At 33.3% G+C, this 21,876-nt stretch overlaps 2 protein-coding genes across 3 annotated transcripts in view; both read left to right on the top strand.

Moving 5' to 3' along the window:
* The window catches only part of LOC118738260 (choline O-acetyltransferase), a 110,891-nt gene that overhangs the window by 35,719 nt on the left and 53,296 nt on the right, over positions 1-21,876 (top strand). The window lies entirely within an intron of this gene.
* LOC118737788 (vesicular acetylcholine transporter) overlaps positions 1-21,876 on the top strand; it is an 81,724-nt gene that overhangs the window by 34,528 nt on the left and 25,320 nt on the right. Inside the window, exon 2 of one of the 2 annotated variants that reach the window (XM_036468545.1) lies at positions 4,362-6,883. In XM_036468545.1, coding sequence (XP_036324438.1) covers positions 5,068-6,858 — 1,791 coding nt within the window. In that variant the 5' untranslated portion in view covers positions 4,362-5,067 and the 3' untranslated portion in view covers positions 6,859-6,883. Of the gene's footprint in view, positions 1-4,361; positions 9,636-21,876 lie in introns of those variants that run through there. The other variant, XM_036468544.1, reaches the window with a different exon arrangement.

Here is a 21,876-nt window from a genome sequence, read left to right as displayed (position 1 = left end):
AAACATATCCAATGACATGCACATACATATAATTTATGGGTAGTAAACGCATTTGTGCGTCTCCCCTTTTCTAACCAGCTTTTTCGTTTCCCCACACTGTTTCATAGCCATACCAATCCCCTTGGGCTCTTAGTTACTAGCTGCTTACATTGCCGAGCCGTAGACGTTCTCCGTGCAGTTCTTCCTTTAACAACATCTACTGCCACATACATATGTACATACATGCACATAGATATGAACTACTTTGATATTCGGTTTTTCAGCAGCGTGGAAGCGTATTCAGGAGCATTTGACTCAGTTTTTACATTTTCCCTACTATTTGTTCCATGTTTTTATTCACCTTTATTATCAGTAAGTATGTATGTACGTATGTATGTATCTACATATATCCTTCCATGTTGTTGCTCTCACGCAATTAATTATCCTCGGGCATTATTATTTCTTGTTCTTTTGTATGAATGTTTTGTACGAGTTTGCACATTTTCAATGAGTTGTTCACGACTTCAGCTTTGTTTTACTATATATTTATGTACATACATACATGCATACTACTGGCGACCATTGTTGAAATGTTTATTTTATTACAACTAGTTATTATTTTATCTTTGTTTTTACTTCTGCTTGTTCATTTTGAACTTTTGGCTTAACTCGACATTTGTTTGCATTCTGCGGGAGAGCACAGCGCAGCGTAATTAAAAGTGTCCATTAGCGTCTCATTATAAAATTGTACTTTCAGCTCTCTTACTTCCTAAATATCAGCAGTGGAAACGTGTTTGTAGAAAATATTTAATATCGTTGTTAAATATCAATAATCGTAGCTAAAAGCTATTAAAAGGTGGCCAGGAGTTAGCCCCTGAAGGTTGTCAGATAATAGTATAAGCGGCCTTGAATTTAAAATGGCTTCAATTTGAGTCACTAATGCTGACATTTCTTCAAATATCATTGTACCTTCAACTACCCTAAAGAAATGCTTTTTTACTGATTTGATTGTCGTTTCGGATAGCCCTCCTACCTGGGGAGATCTTGCTGGTATATTTACCCAAGTAATTTCTATTTGACTGCAGTATGTTTGTGAGCTACTTTTTATTATTTTCTTTCTGAAAGAGCTTATAAACCTCGTGAAGACTATTAGCTGCTCCTATAAAGTTGGTGCCATTATTAGAATATATTTTGTATGGGCAACTTCGTCTTCCTATGAATCTTTTAAGGACTGATATGAACGCTGCTTAAATCAGGTCTACATACTTCTAAATGAACAGCTTTCGTTGCGAAGCACGCAAACACACAGACATAACCCAGTGGGAAAATGTAATGTACAGTAATAGAAAAAATAATCAGTAAAACAACCCTTTTCACATTCGAAAATGCATTTTTTCCCCCAGTGCGATGTCCTAAGAAAGGTGGGGCATTCAATTTTGCATTACCTAGTATCGAGAAATGAATGTCTTGTAATATGAAATTTTTGGAACTTTTTTGAATACATTAGAATGCTGATTACATAGTGAGCAGTAATATAATCGAGAACTCATAAGAAATACATTACATTATTTATCACGCATGTAAAGCATTACTACTTTTCCGACTGGGAAGTTTTGTCAGCTCTATATCCTCGTATTTTGTGATGAAACAAAATGGGGCCTATAGAAAGATCCGATGGTCGTTAATCTATCGTGTGGCAAATTTCCCATCAATGGATGTAATCATAGCATTTATTCACTATTTTATCTGCTATTTGCCTGCCGCGTATCCAAAAATTTTTTCGGCTTTTTGCTAATAGTCCCTGTGGCTCAACGTGTAAATGCTTTTAATGCAGGTAGGTAATTAGAAGTCGTATGAATTCACCTTCATACGGCGATCGAATAGAATGTTTCGCATCTTCTGGAAGTCCGCAATTCTGTACTCTGCCTCCTCCTCTTATTATACTATTCATGTCTAAAATTGGAGCTAATGTGGCTTACCCTTAATTTTTGGGCAGCTGCTTATTCGAGGCAATAAACTTTACTTCTAAACTAAAATATTTTTTAACCGACTTCACAAAAGGGAAGGTTATCACTTCGTCGAAATATTTTTTTTATGTATGTCCTGTTTGGACCACGTTAACCGAATTCTATAATTTTTTTTAAAGGTGTTACCTCACAGGTGATCCCATACTAATTTGGTTTAAATCCGATCATTACATCATGAGGAAATTAACGATAATCTTAAATTTTTACATGAGAATTGAAGTAGGTTTTTTTTTGCTTAAAAATTACTTGTTTTTAATTTAGTATAAATTTACTTATATTTAAATGGCTTTTCTAATAGCCGGTTCCACCAGCAACTTAAACGGACTAAAAAGTAGAAAACAATATTTCTCAGTCCTACAGATTGAAATCTCATAAATTATTTATAACGAATTTTGCTAGAATTCTAAAATCAAAAGTTATCAAAACAAATTGACTATGGGACTGAGAAATATTATTTTCCACTTTTTAGTCTTGTCTGTATAAAATTTTGTACTAGATATTAAAATAACTCAACGATATTAATAAATTGGTGCACACACTTGCATATACATATGTATGTACATTAGGGTGGTCCAAAAACAGTAAAGTCGGAATTGTAATGGTCTCACCCCCTAGGGTTGTTCTATATCGAAAAAATATACCCCTATTTTTTATTTTGAAATCTAGAAATATTTAGAGGTCGCTCAAAGCGCTTAAATTTTCCATGTATTTTTATATGAAAAAAAACAACTTTTCGTAGAAATGGTATAGAATTCTTGAAAATCAATATATATATATTTTTTTGATATTTTAGAATACTACACCATTTCTATGAAAAGTTGTGACCTCCAAATATTTTTCGATTTAAAAATAAAAAATAGGGGTATATTTTTTCGATATAGAACAACCCTAGGGGTGAGAGCATTAAAATTCCGACTTTACCTTTTCACATGCATTTTTGGACCACCCTAATAAACAAACATACGAGCACCAATTAATTTCATTTAAAGTAATGGCGTGTCGTCCATTTCCGCTGTAGCGTATGCGGTGCACATTTTTAGGCGCAATATTTAACTACTTGCGGCGAACGACATCTACCTCTAGAGTCTTTGATATGATACCTTCCGGCGAGGCTGATGTCTGGACTTTTTTATAGGATCTTTGCAAAGCAAAAGTTTTATAGCTACAAATGGTGTCTGAACACACAACATTACGATAATAAAAGCGTTGTAAAAAAAAAAACAAATGCATACGTGTCAATATGTGAGAGTCGTATAGTTATGATAAGAATTACATACATACATATAACATGTTACTCTTATATTGGTGAAAATATTTTAGTAATACTTTTTCATAAGAAATTTTTACGTTTTCTGATTCACAAAAAACCGAAAATGAACAAGTAATTTTTAAGCAAAAAACCAAATCGACTTAATTTCTAATATACAAATTTAAGAGTATCGTTAATGAACCAAGGGTTGGATCTAAACCAAATTAGTATGGGACCACCTCTGAGGTATCGCTTTCCTTAAAAAATATTCCGATGAATTCATAACCTCTTCATTTTTTTAAGTCGGTTAAAACATTTATATCTACTACGGAATTTTAGTTTTTGCTTTCATATTCTAATGGATTTACTCCTGAATCGAGTTTTAGGAGCCTTATAATTTGCACATATGCCCACTAAACACAAATTTGTTTAACAAAATATACAACTTTTCATAAGTGGTAGTACATAAATGTCTATAGTATCTACGAAAATCATTGCAAGTAGCTAATAGTACCTAGTTATTTTATGATTGAAATGTGTGTCACTAGTGAAAAGAGAAACAGAGCCTGTTTTACAAAATTTTACAAACATTTGTCGATAAATTTTTTAACAATATCGTTGTTGTTGTTGTTGTACCAATTATGTACCATTCAACATATCGTATTTCAGCACCACTTACGTGTAATTGAAATTTTCCATTTGTCGAACGCCAATTCAATTAACTGTAATTTGAACGAATCGTATACAAAATTTTTAACTAAAATGAAAATAAATTACTTAATTGCAAATGGATTTGAATGCAATTAAACAAAATGGACGTCCTTTCACTTCACAGAAACAGCATTTCAATCATAAAGTTCTTCTATGCTAGTCGTTGTATTCACAACACAAACATTTCGTACATTCATTACGAAAACTTTTGAGTGAAAGTAATGGAATTGAATAAATTATCTCGTAATTAAATCAAAAATTAAAAAAATTCAAATAAATCACAGCAAAAATAAAATAAACCAATGCAAAACCAGATAAGTTTTTAAGTGCAAGCAATGCAAAGAATGTACTTGATATTGAAAACTAATGGAAATCTTGTTTCTGTGTCGTTAAAGGTTGTCCAGACGGTTGCCACCGATCCTACTACTAATATGTAAAAAGCCAAACAAGAAGCAAGCATTCGGACGCTGAAGAAAGCTAAAAAAAAGGCTAAGAGTGGGTTGAGGAAATCTAAAGTACGCCAGCCACAAGCCGAGTACACAAAAGTTTTGCCGTAAGGACAGCAAACGAACAAACAAATACACATACACAAATACCAATGCCAGAACAAGGGAAGCAAACACAATGTGCCTGTTAGTAACAACAAGAAAATCAACAAAAACAAGCAACACAGCAAAAAAAAACGCCGCTAATACCACAAGGAGCAATGCGAAGGACGAAGGAAGTATTCGTTGAAACTAATGCAAAAGTTCTTGCATTCGAAACAAACTAGTAGGTACAGACAGTAGTTGGAAAGTAAAACCACGAAAGCTACAAAGCACCGAAAAGGTGAAATACAACAAAAATGGTAATGGTAATAGAAATTCCGAAAGTAACTGAAAGCGCTCGGACTAATTATCAACACGCAGCAGCAACAAAGTACAGCATTGTCTATAAAAGAGGATAGTAAAAGCGGAAAGCAAGCGAACAAGCATAAAAGGACCTAACAGTACGTCCTTTGGAAGTAAAGTGAGCGACTAGCAAAAATACCATACAAGTACAAAAAAGCAACAAGAAAGTAAATAGAATATCAACGCGGCTAACAAATCAATTCACATCAAAATGGCAGGCTCCTTTCAGATACCTCTAATCAATCTGGAACTGCGTGAAATCAAGGATATCGTATGGGAGAAAATACAAGAGCCGGTGAACCAGCGCCGTCTCATCTTGGTAATAGTATCGATAGCGCTGTTGCTGGACAATATGTTGTATATGGTGATCGTGCCGATCATACCCGATTACTTGCGTGAAATCGGCAGCTTTGAAGTGGGCACACCAATGCCGCCGCTACTGCGCGATAACCGCACCGGCGAAATAATACCCGTGCACCACGACCATCACGGTCAGGACTCAGCCACCGGCATACTCTTCGCTTCGAAAGCCATTGTCCAACTGATGGTTAATCCATTCTCTGGTGGTCTTATCGATCGCATCGGCTACGATTTACCCATGATGATCGGTCTAACAATTATGTTCTTCTCAACAGCGATGTTCGCTTGCGGTCGCAGCTATAGTCTACTATTCTTCGCGCGTTCACTGCAAGGTGCAGGCTCCGCTTTTGCAGACACATCAGGCTTGGCCATGATCGCTGACCGTTTCACCGAAGAAAATGAACGCTCACAAGCGCTGGGTATTGCATTGGCCTTCATTAGTTTTGGTTGTTTGGTGGCGCCGCCATTTGGTGGTGCGCTTTATCAATTTGCCGGCAAGGAGGTGCCATTCCTCATCTTGGCGCTGGTGTGCCTACTGGATGGTCTTATGCTTTTGCTGGTAATGAAGCCGGTCAAAGAGCAACTGCGCCAAAGCAAAGAGGTGCAACAGCAATCGATACCTATTTGGCGCCTACTCATGGATCCCTACATTGCAGTGTGTGCCGGCGCTTTGACTATGTCGAATGTGGCGTTAGCCTTCTTAGAGCCCACCATATCACTGTGGATGGAGGATAATCTAACAACAGAGAATTGGAAAATCGGTATGGTGTGGCTGCCCGCCTTCTTTCCACACGTACTAGGCGTGGTCATCACTGTCAAAATGGCGAAAAAATATCCACATCATCAATGGCTCATGGCTGCCGTAGGCTTGGCGCTCGAAGGTTTCTCCTGCTTCATCATACCATTCTCCAGCTCCTATAAAATGCTCATGTTGCCCATTTGTGTGATTTGCTTTGGCATTGCGCTCATCGATACTGCCCTACTGCCTACGCTCGGCTACTTGGTGGACGTGCGCTATGTATCCGTTTACGGCAGCATATACGCCATAGCCGATATTTCATATTCAATTGCATACGCAGTCGGTCCGATTATAGCGGGCGGCGTTGTGGAGGCAATCGGCTTTACGGCGCTCAATTTCATCATTGCCTTCTCCAATTTGCTGTATGTACCCGTGTTGCGTAAACTACGCAACATCTACGATTTTAAGCCGTTCGAGAATGAAGCCAACATACTGATGCAAGATCCACCGAACAAAGAGTATCAGACATATGTGATGCACGATCAAAAGCCAGTCGATGGCGATTTTAAAAATCATCTCGAGTATGGCCAACAATATCAGCAAGAACAAGAATCGAATGTGGATGACAGTAATTATGATTACCAACAACAAGGTGGATACCAGCAGGCTGATGGTGGAGGTTATCAACAACAAAATCAACAAGGCTATCAGCAACAGTATCAGCCTGGCTATCAGGAGCAGGGTGGCAATTATCAGCAGGAATCGCGACATCTTCCACAACAACGCGTCGCAAATCCCTTCCAACATCAACAGCAGCAACAGGCGCAAATGAGCGATGGTGTCGGCAGTGGCGGAAGCAGAGGTCCGGCTGGTCCAGCGAATCCATTTAGACAAGGATTTTAAAATGTTGTCTTACACAAAAATGGCGGTAATCTACATATGTTTGTTTATATATACAAATATTTGAACGCATAGTTTATGTATTTCGTTGATTTTCTAATAATGTGACATTTTGTTGTTGTGGCTAATAGGTGTAAAATTACAAACACACATACATACCTACATACATATAAGATGAAAGAGTTGGAGAAATTCAAAAAACAAAAAGTCAATAGTTCTTAGAGCAAAATGGCCTGTAAACTATTTATAACCGATTAGCAAATTGATATGTATGTATGTAGATATCAATGAATGAATAGACGTGCTTACACACCGAAAAGCAGAGAAATATGCATTCATGTAAAAACTTTAGATAAAAGAATCTCAAAAGTAGTTAAATAAATAATTTTCAATGCAAGCAACATATGCAACTTTTGTATTATACACTGAAAAAAAATTTACAAAAATATAGTATATGCATAATTCGCATTTATCGACTAGATATATACACACACATACATTATGCATGAAAATGCACGCCAGATAGCAATATATGTTAGTAATATGAACATGTAAGAATATAAATTATGTATGAAAGAAGCGCATTAGTGCGGTTATTGTGTGTAAAGCTTTGCAATGTATGATGCAAAAATTCTTAAGCACAAATTAATTTATGCAAATAATTGGGAGTAGTGATTGCTTCCTCTTGTCTTGTTTGTCGGAAAAACAAACTCTGAAAAGGACTTGTAAAATATATTTTTTATTCACTAACAGGCAATTTATTTTCACTGTAGACATTGTATGGCGTGAATTAATATTTTTGACTAATTTTTAAGCTGATTTTTAATTAAAAATAATAATTTTTGAACTCCGATTGACAATATGTGACTGAAGTTTAAGTTAAGAGTCTATCAGTTTACTTATAAAAAGGAATTGGAATGATTTATATATGTACTAAGAAAAGAGTTTATTCACGTCCACTAAATATGTTTCTCTCAGTGTAGCCAGATCGGTCAATTTGGGCATTCGCATTATTTCATGACATTTCAGTTTAATTAATGATTAGCATGCCCATATTGTACAGTCGACGGTTTTACCTTTAAAGGCATAAAAGGATAAAGCCTTAAAGAAACCTAACCTAACTTCACATATTGAAAGATTTTCTTTTTCGAATGCAGAAATGTTCCGGAAATCCCGTGTTAATCCCGAAACCTCGAAAATCCCTTACGGAAATTATAACTCAAACAATCTTTGAAACTGCTGGTAAAACAACAAAAACAGTCTAGAAAATTAGGCCAAAGTTTTTTTTTTTTAAATACCGAAAACTAAAAAACGAACAATCCCCAAAAGTCCCGAAAAATCCCTACAAGTTTGGAGAAAGTGTTAAAAAGTATCGAAAAATAACGAAAATCAGGTAGCTTTTATTTTATTCCTAATCCCGAAAAGTAATCCATGAAAAAAAGTCCGAAGAAAATATTGACAGTTTCGTAAAGTCCAGAAAATCAGGTAGCAATTCATTATATTAATAATTCAGAAAAGTCCCGAAGTACGAATAGTCCCGAAAAAAATCCAAAAGGCCGGAGAAATGTTGAAAATTTTCGATAAATCCCAAAAATCACAGAGCATTTTATGTATTATATTTTTAATCCCGAAAAGTCTCGAAACGCGATTAATTTCGAATAAGTCCCGTGGCGTACCGACAAAAATGGAGCTAAGGCCTCGAGAAATTGCCAACAAAAATTTTGGAAATCCATTTGAGTTGACCTTTCGGTCGGGCCTTTATGAGGGTTTGAAAACATTGATGGATAAATAAATCGTAAAAAGTCGGCAAAATTTTTGACTTGCAATCTGACATATTATTTAAGCTTATTCATATAAATATATAAACTCGCTGGTTATAGCTAGGTCAAAGTGAAAACTTTGTTTTAAAACAATTCAGTTTATTTTCAACCGTAGCTACGACCCAAACATTTTTTTTTTTATTTTAAAAGTTTCGTGGATGTCTCTATTTTGTACGCAGGAAAAAAATGGGTGCCTCATGATGTGCTTTGAGTACCACCCTAGTACATATGCAACATTTTAACAAGCAAATCTTCGTTTAAAGTACAAAACCGCGTATCAACAAAATGCAAAACCACGCATGTAAGGTTGCATAAATTATTTTCTAGAGAACAAAAATATTCGTATTTCAAAATGGTTCTCTTGTTTTAGAAAGCAATCACTTTTCTGTCTAGTATATTTCGGAACGAATAGATGAGGCTTGAGCCCAGAGTTTGTGTGAGTAAATCCAATTTTTGGCAAAAAAATGTCAGTTACGTGGTTTTGTACTTTAAACGACGAAATATTTTATGAATTTCACTCAAATGGCTTTAAATTTCAGTCACATTTGCCTCTCTACAAACGGCTAATTAGAAATTATAAACTTTTTGAAATGCATTTTTTATCAAAAGTTAATGTGTTGTAAATTAAACGATCGTGAAAAAGAAGCTAGCAAGACCAAAGATTGTATAGTAATCATACATAGAATAGAAGTCAGAAAGATATACCTACGTAAAACAAAGATTAAAAAATTAAAAATTAGTACATGTAAGTGATGTAAGTGGGCGATCTTCCAATTCAGTGCCACCATCCATCCAACAACACTATCCACGCGGCATCAATATCGCTTACATATCAAAAAGTTGCACAAAATCACTTCGGATGTCGATGTGCAGTGACGTTGGGGCACTGAATTGGCAGTTGGCCTAGGGTTCTAGGTTTAATAAAAAACAAAAATCAAACAAAAAAAAACAAAAAACAAATCCTCAGTTCAATTAAGTGTTTAGTTTAAGTTTGACGATGCATTGCGACTTGGTTGGCAAAGGTTTAAACCGCACGCAAGCTCGCATATCAACTAAAAGTGGACGTGTTGTGGGTCGAACCGCCGACGTACATATTGTACATACAACATAGTCGCTGCGTCCGATAACAATTCTTAAACATAAGACACAACCAAGGTAACGATACATATCAGAGTCGAATGGCTCGCCTGTTTAAATTACCACAGTGATATTAATTATTGCTAATTAGCATGTATTGTATAGGTACGTACTTACATACATACATACATACATATATATACATATAATATATACATAAATATATATAGTATACATATATAAATATATATTATTAATGTATAAATGCATACATATGCATATCTCTACTCATGTATGAGTCTTTGTGTAAATGATTTCTCTCTGATATTAAGCAACTAGTTACTGAAATACAAAATATTGCTAACTTACATATATACAATGTACTATAAAATTTAATATTTTCAATGAAATTACGCGCTGAATGCTGTAGCTAATGTTTAAATGTACATACATACAAGTATTTATATTCGAAGCGCGTATTATACTGCATACTAACTTACACACACATGTAAGCGCTTGCATACATCTAAATAAATATGTAAGTAGCTATCAATTTATTTAATAGTGTTTCTAAGGAAGTATTTCGAAAATGAAAATGAAAAGCAAACTTTACTTTTTATATAAGCAAAAATTGTTGTAGTTAATTAAAAAAAAAAATAAATAAATAAAATACGCGCGAAAAACTATACTAAGTTATATATTTTACGCGCATAAATATCGAAAGAACACGAACGATGTGGCAATACTGTGTAACACATTTTATTTGCATTTAACATTATTTTTGAAATTTTAGTTATTAAATATTTGAGATTGTTAAGACCGACTGTTTTCTACTTTGGTCTCTTCAGACTGGAATAAAATGTTGCAGTTTTCAAATGGCATCATACCTAACTTCAAAACATTTGTTGCATCTGCGATATAGTATCTTCCCAAAATCAGTTTTTCGCCGTACTTATTGGCCTTTCTTAACACTCACACCATCAGAGCATAAAATTGTTTTATGACTCCCTTCTGAGGTTGGAGCCAAACGCATCCTTCTACAAACAAATCCATACAGGGGGCGAATGGGAGACTGGCAGTCTCTAGAGTATAGGTCCAATAAACATCTTCACGGGCGGATCGAAGCTGTACGGGAGAGTTGAAGGAGGTGCCCACTGTCAGAAACTCTCAACAGATCTTATGTTAAGACTGCCGGATCTCTACAGCATTTTCAGGCAGAGGTGACCGCTATAAAAGAGTCAGCAGAATGGCTATGTACCAATGTTTTGCCGACTAGGAGGATAGAGATCGACTCTGATATCGAAACTGGTCGCCGAGTGCCTGATCTCTCTCTCAACCGCCTCAGAATACTTCCAAATCAAGCAGGGACGACGAATTAGCCAGACAGAGCACTCACGAGACCATCGCCGCTGGCAACCTGCGGCCTGCTCTTAGACAGATGGGCTCATAATCGCCTAAGCGAGCGCTAAGCTCAAAGCCGATACGCAAAGTTGCAAGGTCTTTCTGGCCGGTTGTTAACCGCAGGCGGTCAAGGGCGCTTCTGCAGCTTTCGATTCTTGCAGGTTTACAGAGCGGACATTGTCTTTTAGGAATACACGCGGTGCGACTTAATATCTTCACAGATCCCTACTGCCTACATTTTTAATTTTGCGGCACTACTCTGGCATAACCTAGGTCTGGATATTGTTGAACATATTCTGTCTTATCCTGAGTTTCACCTGAAAAAAAATCACCCGAAAATTTGTCATCTACCCATAGTAAAGCCTTGGAAACCAAAAGTGAAAAGTGAACCGGTTCGGGGAAAATGAAACTCATGATAAGGCTGATTATGAAGTCCAACCTATCCAGACTACACCCTAACATGTACCCAACTATGTGCTATATATGAACAACCTCTTCATATTTCCCCTTAAACCCATTCAACTAACAGCCTTTTCCCCCTAGCTAAGAGTGGGCCATAGATGGGCAAGGGCGCTTCTGAGTTCCAAAATGAAAAATGATAAGATGGAAAAATTTCAAAACATTCCTTTAAGTTATCTACTTTCGAACCATCTCGGTAATCCGGTCTGTGGTGTATCCGGTCCACTTTTACAAATAATTCTATGGTCTAACAAGTACAGTCTGTCGATGTACAATGTTTGTCCGATTGCCGACATTGTAATGTATGGAAGATAGGAGTATATTTTATTTGCAGAATTTTTTTTTCATGAACAAAAAAATTGTTTCACAGTGTTTCTTAGCGTTGCATGAATAGGTGCCCGATCGGTCGAGAATTTGAAAACATGCGCAAAGGGTGGTCCTTAAAATATCAACATCACGAGGCAATCCTTAATTTTTTTTTACTTACAAAATAAAGACATGCTGAAAATTTCAAAATGTTAGACACATTTTTACACCGGGGTTTCAAAGAACTGTTTTTTCTTATTCACAGAAGTTAGAACAAATGTTGACTTTGACAAGCTTTAAAAGATTGCAGCTGTTCAAAATTTAAATTTTGTTGAATTTTAGATATTTAATTATTTCAGACCCTAGCAGCGAATATATTTAAAATTTGGACATTTTGTTGATGTCTTTATACGTACGTAGAACAAAATAAATGGGTGCCCATATAAAATTTAGATCTTAGCATTTTTAAGGACTCCCCTAATAAATATACAAAAAAGGCATAAATAGGTTTATAGAATTGTCAATGTATGTACATATATAAAAATGTGAAAGAATAAAAAATGTGAAATTTCATATCTACCTACCAATCAATTATTATTTGCTTGACTTTATGCGCTGCATTTAAAAAGCTGCGAATATTTTGTAGCAGCAGTCATAAATGTCGAAACAAGTAGCAGGTGTACCTTAAATGTGAACTACATACATACATGAAATAAAAATATTTACATAATATACATACACATATACATACAAATAGATACATATTACTTGCAAATATGTTAGAATGCACACCGTTGGCAGAGAACTCGTTCAATTCGTTTCAATTGCACATTTACCAAAGTACACAAAAAAAAATATCCAAAAACCAAGAACCCTGTATACAAAATACATACATAAAAATACTGAAAAGCATATGTATACCAAAAACCAAAAACTGCTATACATATATGTACATACATAAAAATATCTATTACTAAAAAGACATGAAACGAAAATTTTGTATAAAAAAAACGAATACAAAAATTTTTATATTACCTATTGCTAATTCTAGGTGTCGATTTAGGAGGTTTGCTGATAATTTTTGCAAATTATTGCAATTATTTTGTTTACGATATTAAATTATGTATTATATCCACCCTTTACGGCAAAAAAAAAGCTTATAGAAATTAGAATTTTTTATTATTCGAGTATTCGGCTCGTATAAGCAGTTAACTAACAAAACGAAAAAGCAACAAAAACTTATCTGCAGACTCATGTATTTTATGTACGAAAGTGTTAAAACCGTAAACATATCAGATAATACGGCCATCTAAAATATTTAAGCGCTATATACAACAATTACATACCTACATACACATACATATATCTACATCTCCATAGTATGTAATTGACTATTTATGTAGATGCATCATAGGTTTACAATCATACACACAGACGTTCTTATATATATATATATATATATATATATAAAGTGCAAATAAAACCCCAGATACTATGTACATTCTTACATACTAGGGTTAGGGTGGTCCTTAAATATCAACATCTAAATTTTGTTTAGAGCACCTATTTTTTTGTTCTAAGTACAAAATATGAAATTCAGTGAAATTTTAATACAATTTTTAAGGATTTTAAATATAAAATAAATAAATATAAAAAAATCACACAAATTCGAAAAAATTTTGACTTTGTCTTAGAGAATGTTGGTCCGATTAAAACAAGTGGTATGCCGTTTTACGCGTATTTTAACTATTTTCCAAGGAAGTACTCATTGTACGGATAGAGCTTGCCAGTTTAGCAAAGAAAAATTTAAAAAAACATTAGTCGTAAAACGCAAACAAAAAATTGCCTGCCGTTCGTACCAATTCTCTCCTAATATCTCTCAAGGAAACTATTTGCGAACTTGTATATGCTAGGAAAAAAAAAAAAAAAAAAATACTGCACTTTTTCGAAAAAAAATTACACAAATGGCAGACTTTGAAGCTTAATGTTGCATAATGAATGCATTTGGCGATGAATGAATTTATCGGACAGTTTTCAACAATATTTCAAATTTATTAGATTTAAATTTTTTTTAATCTTAATAGCAACCCCTACAATTTTTTTTTTTTTTTGTACATGGAACCAAATTAAGGGGCACCCTTTATAAAATTTAGATGCCGATTTTTCAAGAACCACACTAATGCATACACACATCCATAAAAATTAATATATGTACACATATTATGTAATTAATTTTTTTCGTTTCATGTTTAAAATGAAATAATTAAATAATATTTTTCCGGGCTAGTCCCTTAGACCAAAGTTCAATTAAACTAAGCCTTGCATATCGATGAAAAAATTTCAATTAAATTGTCATTCGATTGTGTTACTAAATATACAAGTTTTAACTCACAAAAACAAAACATTTTCCAAAGTTATTTTCATAATATCTTGAAAATTATCAAGCCTACTTTTTTCACAGCACAATTAATGCCCATTTGCCGATGAAGAGCTAATTCACATCCAGCGATTTGCTCACAATATTTGTACTGAAAATCTATAGATAACTGCTAAATGTGAGTTAACTCCCCGCTGTGAAAATATCACTAAGTTGGGTAAGCCCATTTTCACATTTAGCCGGCTGTTTTGAGTACAATTTTAAAAGTTTAGTACCGAGAGTAAAAAAAACTCTACACTTTGAAAGAGACTCTAACCCGAATTATAGAACAGTAAATACTTTCCTGTGATAGAACAGAACAAAGTAACTAGTTAGTTTTCGAATTGTTGAAAAATCAACCGTAAAGAAGTTCTATCCAATTTTTTCTAAGTTGTTCTTAGCAAGCCCAAAGTCAAATTGAAATACAACAAGGTACCGAAAATTTATGAAAAAAAAATTGGTTACACAAGATCTTAATTTTCTACACTTTACAAAGGACAAGTTACTTGGCTCTGTTCTAGAACAAGATTACTATGACAGGAATAATAACAATTACCAGTCTTTCTGGAAAACCTATCTAAGTATTGGGTCAAGTACAAAATCTCCGTGTATTTTTGTGTAAATTTTTGAAAAAAGCACATATTTGTAATTATTATGTATAACCTTTTGCCATTTTTCGGCTGGCTTCACAGTAGAGCACCGAATTGTTCATTTCGCCACGTCGTGGCAGTGCGTAATGTATGAAGGAAGGAATTCCAGGATGCCACGACTGGATTTCGGGCAAAACTCTCGATAAGGCTGATTAATTCATTGTGTGTAAAATTTAATGTCGCACGGTGTTAGCAGTTTCAAATTCCATAAAACGATACCCATTTATCTTTTTTAAAAATTTTAAAATATTTACAAATAATTTTATTTTATTTTTATTTTTTTATTTGCCGCCCATCTACACTTGTTATTGTATATATGTATTTGGCACGCAACTTTAAGGTAATCATAAATATATACATATGTAGGTATACAGGCATATATATGTATATGAGTAAATGAAGAAAGAAAACTAAAATAAATCATGACAAAATCTCCCATCAAAATGTATCAATTAACAAGCAAAAACAGGACAAAACAAAAGGACTAACCTTAGATGTGACTACTGTGAACACATGCAAAGTTATTATGTATACCTATACATACACATAATACATATACATACATATAGCGTTCATTTATATAAATACATATATACAAATTGAAATTAAAATAAACTTGTAGTTAATAAACAAAATTTTATTATAATGAGCAGAGAAAAACAATGGAAAGGGTCAAAAAAAATTATTTTATGTTTGCAGCTCTTAAAACTCATAATAAAAATATGTAGGTGTAAATACGAAAAATTAAAAACACATAATAATAAAGTCTAAAAGAACTAACTGAAAACTAAATTTAAAATGATTCTTCAAAGCAATATTTTACACACAAGGTAAATATTATGGGTATTCATACATATACATAATTAATAAATAATCAGAAAGGTTTGTGTAAATTCAAAATTAGCAAAAAAACTATTGAAATAATACTGGTTACATAAAAATTCATACTAAGCAGCCATCATGCTAGATAAAAATATGAAAATGCTTAGTTGAAGTACTTTATTGTGCAATAATGCTTTAAAGTATTCAAACAAACCAAAAAAACTACATAGAAAAACATAAGGACTTATAAGCAACTGAGTGGCTGTATGTACTGTACGTGTGTATGTTTATAATAATATTCCTCAATTTCAGTATGTATGTATGTTGAAATGAAAAATATACGAGCTATAAACCCCTTGAACATTTAATTATTCCCACAAAATTATAGCAGTTACATATATATGTACATATGTGCATATATCAATGCAATTCAAGTTCTCGAAAATTGTTTTATGAAAAGTGTTAATTGAACAAATACATGTAACCGATATACATACATGCATACATACATGCTTGATTAAAAATCTCAGAGCTTAAAGTGATAACGAATATCATATTTACATACATACTATAATATTTTTTGCGAAGAGCTAATCCACTCATTCAGTCATTAAAGCAAATTCTACCACCTCTTCCACGGCAAATAAATATATTTGTATCCTATGTAACAACAAAATTTCACGAGGAAACATACGGACAAACACAATCAGAAGAATACATATGAATGTGTGTGTAGCAGCAGACTCATATAAATATCATATTGGAAATATGTAGGATAAATAATTAAACAAGTAAATTCGTAAAATAATACCAAAAAAAAAAAAGAATTGCAGTCACACAAAAAATAAAAATTGTTTTACCTTGTGCGTATGAGACAATATTTGGTGTATGTTTCTGTGGTGGCTAAAAATTAATACAGTTTTCATTTCTTGACGTCAAGTCTGGTTTTTTGAACTACTTAACCTCAAAAACTAGTATTTGCAGTCACAACAAATTAAAAGCAGTTGCTGAAACTTCGTTTGTTCTGCAGAGGTTATTCATTTCAGTTAAAAATCATTGCAAAATCGCAATTTTTATTTATATTTTTAAGCTCATTTTTAATCCTTGTTATGATTTTTATTTTTTCGATTAAAAATAATCCTTACGATTTTATTTTTTTCGATCATTTTTAATCGTAGAAGTACTATCTCCGCCGAATCGACGTGTTGATGATGTGTTTTGTTTACGTATACTTGCAGGGATCTTTATTTTTCTAGAAAAATAACCGTTATTCTTGGATTTTCATTTTTCCGACAGTTTTTAATCGTTATTTTCTAATATTGATTTTTTCGATCGTAGGTACTATTATGACCGTTATTTAATTTTTTAGATCATAAGAGATGAAATCGGTTATAAAAGCGCAGTCTCTATAAATGGTTAAAAATAATCGAAAAAAATCCAAAATATCGATTATTTCTGATCGAAAAAAAATTAAAATCCCGAAGTAACGAAAAATTTTCGAAAAAATAAGATTCAGAAAATTACGATTACATTTTGATTATTATATAAGCGATTCAACATTACTCTTAGAATTGGTGATTTAAAAATCGTCCCCATGTAAAGGCAGCTTTACGGTCCCTTGTAATCCGCCATTTTGCAGCGGCGGCCATCTTGGTTTTACAAAAATAATTAATAAACATAATTTAATTGTGGTCAGAACTAAAGGTTTGTACCAACCAGTTCAATAGGTCGGCAGGACCCATTCAAATTACAAATAGTAAATACCGCTAAAGGCACCTTCATACCAAGCTAAAAGGGTTGTCTCCATTCTAGTCACTCGCTGTCTAAGGCACTGAAGAAGATTTTTTTTTTTGAAATGCGCGAAAATGCAGCCATCAGATTTCAGCGAAGTCATAAACTTATGAGCAGACCATAAAAAAAAAATATTTTTGTGTGACTGTGATATCATAAAACCACTACATCTAAGTTAATACTGAAGTATATAATGTTAATTTAAAGATATGCATAATTTATTTTAGCAAATGAGCCGGCAATGTGTAATATGTATTAAAAAATAAATTTAAAAAAATAAAATTAAAACAAATATAATAATGAAAGCTATTCGCATAACAAGTTAGGGTATACATACATAAATATGGCATTGATATAAAAGATATTTAATAAATTTTAATATCCATAAATCGTGTGCATTATATGTATAAATATTAAACAAAAAAGGATTATGGAAACAAAATTTAAGTAAATTTAAATAGCGTAAACCTTATAGGAAGTATAGGACATTCCATTAATGAAAAATTCATTTTATTACGAATATTAACGTTGCGTTTATATGAAAATCTAAACTTGTGGCGTCTATTAGATGAGAGAGAGAGAGCGGAAAAATTTTGCAGTTAGATTAAATATGTATGTAGATTTTTGGTGTTCAATAGTATGAAACATATGTACTATTATGATAAATGTTATGAAACTAAACAAGCAAATAAAAAGTTATTATTGGTAAACAAAAATTTCATTTTCACTATAAACACAAAACATATGAAAACACTTATACTGACGTGCATACATATAATTTTATTGCTGCTAAGACGCATATTAAAGTTAAATTGGCTAACGTATGTATGTATACATATCATAATATTTTTTAAAAAACTACTTTTCAAATAGTTAGCTTTCCCTCGACCGCTTCAACATTCTCATTTCTTAATATTTATGGTTGTTTAGATACCCACTTGACCACTTGGCCACTCTGACTGATAACGATGACTTTCCAAAACATTGAGACGTTTATCGTGTCATGCTTGCTTGCTAGCGTTGGTGTGCTTGACCTCAGAAATTCCTAATTATTCGAGTTATACCTCAATCTTGTAGATATGAGAGTGGGTCAAAAACTGCTTTGTTTGAACTGAACATAATTTTTTTAACCTCTATAGGTTTCGTGCCACATTTCTCTAATTTCATTGATAACCTCCAAATATAGGGTGAGTCATTAAGATCGCAGATATTTTTTATAATTAAAGCACAAACAAATTTTAGCAATTTAATTATTCATCATGTTTATTTCATCATATTATTTAGTCCATAACATTTGTGTATGAAACAAAATATCGCTCCGCAGCTCTGGAATCGTGTCGGGCATAAATACCGTAGCCCCACAAAACAAAGTGCAATGGTGTCAAATCGCATAACCTCGGCGGCCATTTGACTTCGTTGTTTTGTGAGATAATGCGTCCTGCGTACTTCGTTCGCAATGAAGCCTTTGTTTTATGCGCTATGTGACAAGTGGCATCCGTCCTATTGAACATACATGTTGTCCAGCTCCATATCATCTAATTCAAGCCATAAAAAATGTGTTATCATGTCACGATTATGTTCACCGTAATAGCGTTACTGGTAACATTTCCAGCGAAGTAACGTCCGATGACTCCCACATCCCAAAAGCCACACCAAACACGTAGTGGCACGTTTTGGGTGAATAGTTTTTTCTTGAATGACGTGTGACGATGCACTGCTTGCAGAACGACCATTTTCATAAAAAGGTTTGGATTTTACGCATTACCTAAATAAATGTCGCTCCATGACCAAGTTTGCGAAAGCCTTTAGTACCAATTTTCTGAAAAAAAAAAACGTAAAACAAAACATTAGTATATCACAAATACTTGCTGTCACAGATCGGTATCGCTGTTGAATCACCCTATATGTAGTAAAATATCTCAAAGCCCTCAAATGTGCATTCAATTTTTTCATGATGATTTCCTATTCTGGAAGATGATATAATCTCCGCACATTAGGTGGGTGAGATGGCAATTTGCAGCACAATGGTACGTGGTATCGTTTGATTGTTGTTGCAATAGCACAGTGTCCTGTGATGACGCCGGCGGTTAAAATTCTTGCCGAACATTGTTTAACATCAAAAATTATTCAGGTCATTTCTTGTTAAATCTCAGTCATAAATACCTCAAGTCTTCATCAGTGTTTTTCTGTCAATCATTTATTACGGCTGTAGGCTCAGAAACCGTGGTGTAACTCCCTGTTATCCTAACTTCAAGTCAAATGGATCGACAATATGCTAACCCAGAGAACTATAAACACGCACCTAGGACCGATAGAACTCTGTATCACTGCTGTAAAATGCTGTTCGAAGGGAAGAGTCCTATCTCCACTGGTTATGCCACGGATATATCCATCATAATCAAGTGCGATTATGAAAGGACCTGACGCAAGACGCCCTAAATATAATTGGCATTTGTTGCAGGAAAGAGGGATTATTCATAAATCACAGTAAAAATACAACCGCCTCTTTCCCCAGAAAAGGGAAGATATGCTTTCCAGATCAACATATAAGGGAGATTGTGGTTTCCTCAAAGGAAAAGAAAAAGAGATCTACTGAATATACGCTCAGATGGTCAACCCCATAATAGTAGTGCATGGAGCACTCGTATGTTGGAAAAGGACTACTCAGTCGCGTTATGTGGGACACTAACAGACCACTGTGCATGTAACAATGATCTGTTTATGCTTGGTCTTTATAATACAGACATTTGCAGGTTCTGCTGTGAAGAAGAAGAGGAATCACACGATGGCGTTTGCAAGCAAATGCGATACCCATCGCAATCCAATAGGGTTAAGCTATTAAATAAATAAAAAAAAATCACTGCGTTAGGCCGAATGCCTTTAACTCGAAATAAAAGTAAATCCTAAATCCATTTCTCCTTCTCTGACATCTCTAACCTAAATAAAAAAAAGTCCAGTATGTTTACCATTAATAACTAAGTATATACTTAGAAATATTGTTGTTAAAAATTTGATTGAATTAAAAAGTTTCAAAAGCCTTCATTATAGTTTACATATTATCCATAAACTACACTAGTTAATAAAGAAATAATAATTAATAAATTTAACAACAACAAATATTAGAAGGAGCTGCTAAAGCCAATTTTTTTTTTAATTTAAGTGTTACTTACTATGTTATTATTTCACTGCGCAAAGGTCTATAATGAAAATTATATTCGTTGTAAATTTAATAAATTAAAACTTGATATGTGAGCTGTTGTATTAAAATTTTCGATTATACATATAAAATAAATAAAAAATTAATTAAAGTAATTTGTTTAAGTAAAAGCAAGCAGATGCATTGAAAATTTGCATACAATCTTATAAACATAAAAACACATAAATTACTCATACTATATATACATATGTATGTACTACATATGTACATACGTCAACTAGAAATAGTAAAACAGATATAAAAACCCAACCAACTTACATGTATCATATATCAATACATGTACATATGTATGTCACCAATAAAGAGCGAAACGAACGAATTAACCGTAATTAATTATAACAAAATGGCATAAGTGTTAAATGAGAATATTAAAAAAAATATCTAGCATCACAAAACAGCAGTCATTAATTATGTAACAGCAAATGCATTTGCCTAACCACATAAATATAAAGTAAATCTACAAAAAACAAAAAAAAATATGATACTATGATTTGTTAATAATTTGAGTTAAGTTTTTCTAACTAAATAAATTTTCGTAAGTAAAAACCAGACACAAACACACGCATACTCGTACACTCTAAAATATAGCAGCCACATGCATTCATGCCATTAAATATTTGGGGTATTCACGATCCAGTGCATACTGTCTAGCATGGTGCATATATAGCATAAACAGCATGATTGGCTAATTTTGTTGATGTTTGAATACATGAAACTACAACAATCATGCTATTTACATATACTATCTATGCAGCATGCTAGACAGTATGCAACGGATCGAGAATACCCTTATTGTATTATTAAATGTATAATGTATACTATATGTATGCTAATGTTAAAGTGCAGCAATGTTCAATTTGAAGATTCCCAAATGATTCATGTAATAAAAAAAAGCGAAATGAATTAGAAATTGATTATAAAAATCTGTAAGTAAATGAACTGTAAAAGCAACTACAACAAATGGAGTGAACATACTATTAAAATATAACTGTTAACCAAAAAAAAAAACAAATGCCACGACTTTTATTTAATACTTTAACTGAGTTCCTAGTTCGGTCGCAA

Source organism: Rhagoletis pomonella, unplaced genomic scaffold, assembly GCF_013731165.1.
Source record: "Rhagoletis pomonella isolate Grant_MI unplaced genomic scaffold, Rhpom_1.0 Rhpom_scaffold_00004, whole genome shotgun sequence".
NCBI lineage: Eukaryota > Metazoa > Arthropoda > Insecta > Diptera > Tephritidae > Rhagoletis > Rhagoletis pomonella.
The sequence above is the reverse complement of the archived record's forward strand: the minus strand, read 5'-3'. Positions and strand labels throughout refer to the sequence as shown.